This window comes from Sus scrofa, chromosome 3 (genome assembly GCF_054392235.1).
Source record: "Sus scrofa isolate SSC_HxYL_T2T_F1_AM1 chromosome 3, Sscrofa_HxYL_maternal_Yorkshire_Landrace_v2.0, whole genome shotgun sequence".
NCBI classification, from domain to species: domain Eukaryota; kingdom Metazoa; phylum Chordata; class Mammalia; order Artiodactyla; family Suidae; genus Sus; species Sus scrofa.
Genome location: NC_139385.1, coordinates 90,533,512 through 90,543,127, shown reverse-complemented (window position 1 = coordinate 90,543,127; position 9,616 = coordinate 90,533,512). Strand labels below are relative to the sequence as shown.

At 52.9% G+C, this 9,616-nt stretch overlaps 1 protein-coding gene across 1 annotated transcript; it reads left to right on the top strand.

Annotated features, from left to right (window-relative positions):
- The first annotated feature begins 224 nt into the window (after positions 1 to 224).
- LOC110260000 (uncharacterized) lies at positions 225 to 9,368 on the top strand. The gene is made up of 2 exons (XM_085019073.1): positions 225 to 4,270; positions 5,568 to 9,368. Exons 1-2 carry the CDS (start codon positions 4,085 to 4,087, stop codon positions 5,976 to 5,978), a joined length of 597 nt encoding a protein of 198 aa, XP_084875199.1. The 5' UTR covers positions 225 to 4,084; the 3' UTR covers positions 5,979 to 9,368.
- The last annotated feature ends 248 nt before the right edge of the window (positions 9,369 to 9,616 follow it).

Sequence of the window (9,616 nt, the reverse complement as noted above, 5' to 3'; positions counted from 1 at the left end):
ATGTAGCTTGGCTCTGGCATTGCTGTGGCCGTGGCATAGGCCAGCAGCTACAGCTTGGATTTGACTCCTAGCTTGGGAATTTTCATATGCCAAAGATGTGGCCCTAAAAAGAAAAAAAGAAAAAGCAAGGATTTGATTAACATAATGATAGTTCCTGAAGCATGACTGAAAAAGGAACACATTGGGGTCTAGAGTTCATTTTATAAGTATTCTCTCCATTTTTTTCTTTGGCAATTTTCTATACATGTGCTATGGTTTATAACTGTTTAAAAGCTCCAAAAACAAAGCTGGGAGTGTATACTACTCTCAGTTCTCCACTAGAAGACACACTTTAGGAAGAAGGAAAATGATTGCAGAAGGAGAGTCTGAAATGCATGAAGAAATAGTGAGCAAATCAAACGATGAACATGTGAGGAAACTCAAACGAACCATATCATATGTAGTTTTTTTTTTTATTATTACAATTTTAGAAAAAGGTTGGCGTTCCCTCACGGCTCAGTGAGTTAGTGATCCAGCAGTGTCACTGCTGTGGCTCTGGTTGCAGCTGTGGCCTGGGTTCAATCCCTGGCCTGGAACTTCTGCATGCCACAGATGTAGAACCTCCCTCGTCCCACCCCCAAAAAAGAAAGTGTTTTTTGGGTTTTTTGGTTTTTTTTTGGTCTTTTTTAGGGCTGCACCCTTGGCGTGTGGAGGTTCCTAGGCTAGGCCTACACCACAGCCACAGCAACTCAGGATCCGAGCTGCATCTGTGACCTACACCACAGCTCACAGCAATGCTGGATCCTTAACCCACTGAGCGAGGCCAGGGATGAAACCCGCAACCTCATGGATACTAGTCAGATTAGTTTCCACTGAGCCACGACGGGAACTCCTAAAAGAAAGTTTTTTAATGCTGGAGGGCCACTACAGTGTTAACAAGGCCCCTGGGAAAGGCTGTGAAGAGTCGGAGGTTTTGCCCCACTTGCAAGTTAACAAGTTAACTGGTCATGATTTCATGGATGTTGGCAGAAGACATCGGAGTCCTGGGCTGAGACAAAGGACTTTATTACTCAAAGCACAGCAAGTAGCATGAGCTTCATGTTTGCATTTTTCTCTTATCCCACAGGTCCATGGGGGCCACATTTAGGGCCCAGGTGGATGCCGAGCACACAGTCTGTAAGACTCTCTCCTGCAGTATCCCTCATTAAGGATACACACCATTTGGGAGCTCCCATTTGGCTCAGCGGTAACGAACCCAACTAGTATCCATGAGGATTTGGCTTCCATCCCTGGCCTCGCTCAGTGGGTTAAGGATCCGGTGTTGCTGAGAGTTGTGGTGTAGGTCCCAGACTCGATTTGGATCTGGCGTTGCTGGGGCTGTGGTGTAGGTGGGCAGCTATACCTCTGATTCAACCCTTCACCTGGGAACTTCCATATGCTGTGGGTGCAGCCCTAAAAAGGAGGGGGGAAAAAAAGGATACACACGTTAGAGAAATGCTTGTAGGGTAAACCCACCATGGGCTTCTCAGAAGTCTCTCAGAATAATTTTAAAAGGTCTGATTTGATGATTAGGGCCTCACCTGCTAAACTGACTTGCCTAGACCTGCTCTGGCCTCATTACTGAGACTTGTACCTATAATGGAGTTTCCTCACTGGTCGTAATCTAACAACTGGACCACCACACTGTAGCCTAAATCCAAAGCCCTTCTGGCATCCAGTCCCATACCTATTGCAGGCATCACTAATCCATCCCAGCAGCGGTCCTCAGTCCCTATCCAGGATCAGGTGGAAAGAGGGCTGTGATGATGTTTGCAATCAGTGTAACTGACAGAAGATTTCTGGAACTCCTTTATATCAGTAAGAAAAAGATAAATAACCTAAAAGAAAAATAGGCAAAAGATCTGAACAGACCTTTGAAAAAAGAGGAGCCACCCAAGGCCAATATACATGAGAAGCTGTTTAGTCTCACTAGTAAGTAGGGAAATGCAAATTAAAACAAGAATGGAATACCATTTCACACCTAACAGATTGGCAAGAATTAATAGGCTTCATCGGAGCACGTGAAGAAACTCCAGTTCTATAGTTTGTTCATGGGAGTGTGAATTGGTGCTACCACTTTGGAGAACGATTTGACAGTACTTAGTAAAGTTGGAGATGCATGAACATCAAGGCCCAGAATTTTCTCTTCCAGATGACAACTGTAGAGAAACTCTTCTGCGTGTGTGTCCAAGGAGACAAGTTCAAGAAGGTTCCCTGTGCCTGTTGATCATAATCATGAAATATTATTCTTAGCAGGAGAGTAGGTAAATTATGGTCAGCACCAGATAAAAAACATGAAGAGATTACAACAAGTGGATTAGATTTGCATAGATAAAAAAAAAAAAGATTTGCATAGATCAGCCCTCGGAGATCTCAAAAACATGATGTGAGAAAAGAAATTTGCGTAATGATATGTAACATTATAATATCATTGATGTCTAATTTTACAACACAAAACAATACCACGTATTGCTGACGGATAGATACCCATTGGCAAAAGGTTTAAAGCATGTTTGGGAATGTAAAAATACTTCAGGAAAGGAAGAAAGAGAGAGGTCAAGAGCGGCCTTTAGTTCTTCCTGTGACATTTTTTCTTTAAAAAAAAAATGTATAATTAAAAAAGTCAAAATATTTAGAACAAGTAAACTGGTTGGAGGGTTATAGGTAATTGTATCATTTTATGCACTTTTCTATGTGCTTCAAATATTTCAGAATTTATAATTAAAAGCAAAACAAGAAAATACAGTGCTACGATCATGTAGTGATACCTCGCCATCTGCATCCCTGCCTGGCCCATCTCTCTGACACACCACTACCCACCATCCGCCACAGTATCCCCAGGACTCAGCCTCCTATCTGACCACAGGCCTTGCTGGCACTGCCCAGGGACGTGGGAATCACCTGCCCCTGGTTTTCTGCTAGAAATCCTGACTCCCCGCCCATCCCCCACCATATATGCTTCCTGGATTCACATCCCACAGCGCCACCCCTCACTCCTCACACAGAGTCAAGCAAAGAACCCAGGATTTGTGCCAGAACACCCGGGTTCAAGCAGTAGTTCACCCACATCTTGGCTGTGTGAGCCTCTTGAGGGTCATTCCCATACTTCCCACTCCCTCCAAAGGGGACCAGAGCAGGCTTGGACATTGCTGGTGAGGGCTCTGGGGCCTCCCAAGGAATCCCAAGAGGCCCAGACTCCCCCACACTGCTATCCTGCTGCCCTTGGCTGCCTGGCCTGGTGGTGTCTCAGGGCAGTGGATGGACACTGCCTTGTTGACACCTAGGCTGCTTTGGAGCTGGAGGTTCCACGGGTGAGGAGGGCTGGCCCAGGATGCTTGTCTCACTCAGGGGTCCAGGTCCTCGGCTGTGGCCCCACTTCTCTCCATCTATCCTCAGTAATCAGGAGAGAGTGGACCATGACATTACCAAGCCAGGTTCTCTCACCTGACCACAGATGGTGGCATTCAGCCTGTGGTCAGGAGAGCCATAAAGTGTTCTGGAGCCTTAATGGAGGCTGAAGTGTTTTCTTCTCCGTCCTGAGCCCCGGAGGGGAGGGTCCTCACTCCCATCCGGGCCTCCCTGAGCTGGATCCCCCTCAGTGGTCCCTTCCCCGCCTTTCTCTTTCGCCACAGTCCTCAGAGGCCCTCAAGCTTTGGTTTCCCCTCAAAGACAGGAAAAGGGGCTAGGCGTTCGTCGCAGTGTCATTGTCTAAGAACCCAAATTGGCCCAATTGCAGTCCCTGCGTCAGCGGCCTCTTTCAGAGCAGGCGCTGCAACGCCGAATACAACCACGAGGTGGCACTAGGAAACCGCCCGAGATGCCCAAATCCTGACCCATCCCAGCCACATTTCTCTTCTCTCCCAGTCGCCGGCTGCCGCTGCTCAGTTCCCACTCAGTTCCCCGCCTGTCGGGGCCCTAGTTCATAGGAGAACCGGCTGGTGGGCCGCGGGCTGGAAGCACTGGGGGAAGCGGTGCGGCCATTGGACATCCTCATGGTCCGGAGCATTAGGGACCACGGGAAGGGACATCCTCATGGAAGGAGCATTAGGGACCATCCAGAGAGGCCATGGAGGCTGGATCGCAAAAGCATTATCCGGATCCTGGAGGTGCCCCCATCAGGAGCGCAGCCCTCCCTCGCTGCAAGGCCCAAGGAGGTAAAAGAGAGGAGCCAGGAAGAGAACATGGAAGAGAAATAGAACCCCTTGCCACTGGCACCAGCTTTGCCTGTGCCCACCCAGGCGGGCCAGCCTTGGTCAGTATTTTTAATCTCTATGGGGTGCTCCTATCACCAGCCATTCTCCACAGCCTGGAGGGAGTCCTTCATTTAAACAGTGGGTTTGAAACAAACATTGGTAGCATAGTTGTAGGTGATCCTTTGGAGTTTTTATTTGTTTAAAGTTTTTCAACTGAAAAGATATTTGAAAGCTACGAGAATCAATCCTGAAGAAACAGACATGGACAGGACTGCGGTTCCCATTGAAATGAATTTTCTCTGAATTTCTGCCAAACTTATCCTTATGTCAGCCACTCTCTCCCCTCAGCTCCCTGGCGCTGTGCTGAACACCCTCCCCAGGACAAGGACAGTCACACATCACAGCTCTAATTAAAGAAGCTTCTTCAGTCTGGGAAGAGATGCTCTTGCAATCCTAAGGCTGCAAGGCTCCCTCCCTTTCCTCCTCCCCTGCCTTTCTCTAAGGGCAGCCACCTCCAGAGATTTTTCACAGCCCCCTGGGAAGGACTAGAGGTGGGGTTCAGCTTCTCCCTGGCTGAGGGATTCTTCCCCAGGCTCACTCCTGCCTCCCAGTCAGACCACCTGTTACACTTTGCAAACCAATGCTGAAGGGAGACCAGCGGGCTGCAGGCCATGGGGTGGGGGTTCCCTAGCCTGGTGAAATTCTGAGGTGAAGGGGCCCTCTGACAGGCTGTGTGACCAGGGGCAAATGTAATTCTCCCCCATCCCGTGTCTTAAGCTCAGACAAGGAGCAGTGGGGTGTGCAAATGAGTATACCACACGGGGAGGAGGAGGGGGACACACCACGTGCCTGGTGAAGATGTGTGAGAATCTGGCCTAAGGTGAGGGCCCTAGTGACCCACAGGGCAATGGGCGGAGTGCGACCTCTGGCATCACTGTTTTTGCTGTACTTCTCAGGGCTATGCTCCCTGACCCCCGACCTTTGGGGTCAGGAGGGGTCTTAGCCAAGTCCTAGGAGTCAAGGAGCAGACCTCCGCCCGGGGAGAGGAGAGGGGGGCTTCCGGGAGAGGGCGCCGGTGTGGCGTGGTTGGATGGGGAGCTGAAAGCGGGCAGGAGGAGGGGCGGCGCGACGCTTCAGATGCGGAGTCTTAGATGGTGCTCTCTCTTTAAACGGCCTGCAGAAACCGCGCGCTCTACCATACTTGAGGAGCAAACTTGGGCGGGACCCGCGCCTTCCGAACTGTGGCAGCGGCTGCGGCCCCTTCGTGCTCCCGGCGCTCGCCCCCTCTCGAAGCCTCCCCTCTCGGCGTCATTGTTGCTCCGTCGCTCACTCGCTCTTTTTTTCCCCCTGCTCCAGTGCCGATGCTCCTGCGCCGCCGAGAGCCCGCAGTCGGACGGCTGCGCTCGCGGCTCCGCACCCGCTCCACTCCCTTCCCAGCCCGTAACCCTCATCTGGACCCCGCTCCCGAGAGTCGCCTCCTTTCTCCCTGAGACTCGGACTCCGGGCCCCACAAAAGGTCGGAGCAGGGCTGGCCGCCGCTTCCTAGTTCTCCCCGGAGCAGCAGCCGACCGCTGCGCGCTAGGCGGCTGCTCATCGGGGCAGCCGCCGACTCCTCCCTGCATCTCGGACTCCCGGCGGCTCCGCGCCTTCCGGCGCCCCCGGTTCGGGCGGACTCACCACGGGAATGGGCAGAGGGGACCGTGCTCTCCCGCGGGCACTTCGAGGAGGTGGCCTCTGTCGAGCTCCCGCGCTCAAGGCAGACCCTAGAGGAAGGCCAGCGGATCGGGGCCCCCGGGACTGGAGGGCGCGGGACCCGGGCTAGAGGGTCTTCCTGTTTGGTGGGGGCCGGCCCTCCCAGCGCCCCGAGAGAGAGAATAGTGCAGCTCCTCTTTGTGGGCCTGGGAGAAAGTGTCTCTGTGCCTGGGGTTGTGTCAGGCTCCACCGGATGGGGGACCGATCCCGCGTCCTGGTGGAGGCGGTATCAGTGCCCTCCTCAGCGAGAGACAGGGCAGCGGTGGGGGCGCGGGGATTTTTTTTTTTTTTTTTTTTGCACCGGTTCCCCTTGGTCTCCTCGGGGAGGGCAGCGCCAGCCTGGCGCTCTTCGGCTCCGTTCCTGTCACTTGCTCCCCGTCCCGCTCCCTTGGCCGCCCCAGCGTCGCCTTCGCCACTGTCTGGAGCCCTAGGCTGCTTGCTCCAGGCGGAGGCGGGTTGGGACCGCACCCTAGCATCTGAGGTCCCCCAGCCCCTCCGAACTTAAGGGTCAGGTGCTTCTCGGACACTCGGGACCTACCGCTCCGGGACCCCAGTGCAGCGGCCCGGCTGTGACACCGTGTGTGTTTGGGGGTCCACGATCGTGTTTCCCCGGCGCCCCAGAGCTGTAAGTGCCCCCTCCTTGCGCAGGGGCTGTGAGGTAGAAGCCAGGACTACAAGAGGCGCCCCCTTACCAGGGCGGTCTGAGGGTGTTCTGCTGAAATGAGTCGGCAGTGGTGGCAGCAGGGAATCCTGAGGGCCCGAATTTAAGCGCGCCCCCACCTTCAGATTTTTGGGCCTTTTTGGAGGAGACTCCTTGTTTCTTTCCTTCTTTGGTCACAGCCGCCCCTGGCACAGAGCTGCTTTATGGGACTGAGCTGAGCTTGCCTAATGGGGTGCCCCAAGTCCCGTGTCTGTTGGAGCGGTGGTTAGTCTGCCCCTCTGTCAGTCTAGCAGAAAGCCCTTGGTGATGGTGGTGGGAGGATTGTGTGTGTTTGTGTCCCATCACAGTCCCTGCCCTCCTCCACTGTGGGGTTAAAGTGGGGCCCAGGTCTGGGAGGGGGCAGCCCATGCCCACAGCCTGCTACTCAACCTCATGTCCCTGGGCCAGCTCCTGGCGGAAGTGAAGGATGTGCCAACTCCCATTGCTTCACCCCAGGATATGCCCTCAGTTGGCACCATCTCCCTGATCCACATGGGATGCCTGGCCTCAGCTCTGGCTGTGCACCCTCAGCTCCTCCAGACCTGGGGGCTAGAAGGTAGGGGAACTTCCATGAAAAGAAGAGGACCTGCAGAAGCTTTTCTGAGTGGCAGAATTCCCACAGAGGAGTCTGGAGGGCTTATCTCCTCTCCTGGGCAGGCCTTGCGGGCATGTGGCAAGGACACTTGAAGAGAGCCTGGGTGCAGGGGAGAGTAGGGTCAGAGTCCTTGCCACTCTCCCAGGAACCCCAGAGAATCACTTCCTGGAGGGTCTTTACAGCCCTTCCAGTTCTGTCCTTGGGGTGGGGTGGGAACCTTTGGGGATGGTGCCTCTGAGCCTCCGCTCAGCCCCGGATGGGAATGCCACTTGTGAATTAGGTGACCACTGTCTTTATCTCCCCCAACTTTTGTGATTATAGCCATCAACCTTGCCCTATCTGTCAAAATCTTCACACTTCTCAGGGACAAATACCCAAAAGCTACCCCCTCCTGAGAGTTTAGTCATTTCCAGGGCCATTTTCATTTAATAGAGATTGAGAGAAGAAGACAAGGCTTAACCCAAAGGATTGTGATACTGCTCTCGGGTGGGCCGGTGGGGGGGTGGGGGTGATCAGGAGAGAGGTATATGGAATATTAGTGGAGGGCAGGCAGTGTGACCCACAGAACAGGTCCTGAGCCTGGCTGCTGGCTGGAAGGTTATCTCACTTCTGCAGAGTGATAGCCACCTTTGCCACCTGGAGAAGGCATGGGGGAGCTGGTATCTGGGCTCTGGCCCTGCTCACTGGGGCTGGCAGAGCTGCCAGCTGCCCACGCAGACCTGAGGGAGGTGGCTGAGAGGCTTCCCCGGGTGGGCAGCAGGCTGGAGCAGAGGGCACCAGCTTTCTGCTACTCCCACCCAGCCTGGTGCCGGCTCCTGGAAAGAGCAGGGAGACCTTGTTCCCGAGTCAACTCTGCCCTAGTTTGCAGGGACCATCAAACTATTAGAGATCTCACTGCCTTTGGGCCTTGCCAGAATGCAAGCTGCCTTTTCTGTTGCTGCTGGGAGCTCTGTTTCTTTCCTCGATGTGCAGTTTCTGGCCTCTCTCTGTCTCCTGCTCTGCCTCTTCCACTGTCTCTCTGCTGCCTCCCAGCCCAACCCCAGGTTTATAGCTCTGCATTCTCAACTAGCTTCCTTTTCTCCACCAGTCCTGCAGTCAAGCTCTGGAGGCTTCTGCCTAGGTTACCCTTGCTCCTACCCAACTCATTTCCCCTGCCTGAGCTTTGCTCCTGAAAGGGAGACGTATAAACTGCACTTACTTGGGAAAGATGAAGCCTGCTTGCAGCCCTGCCCACCAGCCTCCAGTCCACAGGCCAGAGACAGCCTCTTGCCCCCAATCTGAATTTCTCTTGGCTTCTTTTCATTCTAGAAAACGAGCAGCACAAGGATAGTAAAAATCACCTTAAATTAAAGCTGATGAAATCTTTTATTATTAACCATACTGTTTAGCAATCTCGTGGCAGCAATGAGGCATAAGTATATGTGTACACAGTGTATTAAATAAATTGGGGAACCCAGGGCACAATGACATTGTTGGACCCTGTTCAATTAAGGTAGATGTTATCTGCAGTAATTGGGATATGACAGCCCATAGAGCGAGCCCAGCCGTGCCTTTTTGGCAGAGCCACGCTGATGAGCAGACTTCAGTGTCTTGTTAAGCCTCCCTACTCTCTTGGAGAGGCACTGGCCACCTTTTGGCTATGATGAGGCCCCGGGAGAGCTCAGCTGGCTGCTCATCCCAGGCTGGGACACCTACATCAGGGCCACGTGGTTTGGGTCCTGCCCTCATCCCATCCCCCACACTCAACCCTCCCAGCCACCCCTCTGTTCCTCAGGGGGATAGAAACCAGCCTCTGGATCCCTTGGGGTGTGACTTCTAGCAAAAATACCTCATTGCTACAGGGTTATTTTTATTTGGTTTTGATTTTCTTTTTCCTTTCTAGGGCCACACCTGTGGCATATGGAATTTCTCAGGCTAAGGATAGTATTGAGGCTGCAGCTGCTGGCCTATGTCACAGTCATAGCAATGCAGGATCCAAGCCATATCGTCCATCTTGCCAGATCCTTAACCCATGGATACTAGTCAGGTTCTAACTCACTGAGCCACAAGGGAACTCCTATTTTTAGACTATTTTTAGACTTGAATATAGAAATAAAGGCTAGAGACTTAACTTGGATTCTTAATTTTATGGCTTAAGATTGTTTCTCATATGTCACTGCCCCTTCTTTGTGCCTGGCCTCATGCTGGCTTAGGATTGGAAGTCTCACCCATAACCATGATTCTGTTCCCGGCTGTGCAAGAGAGTAGAGGTTGGACATCAGCTCGCTAAGCCAGTGGGCCCCAGCTTTCCAGGGCAGTGCCTGGGTTAAAGAGGGGAACAAAAGAGGAGAGAGGAAGAAGGAGCATTAGCGGGAAGCC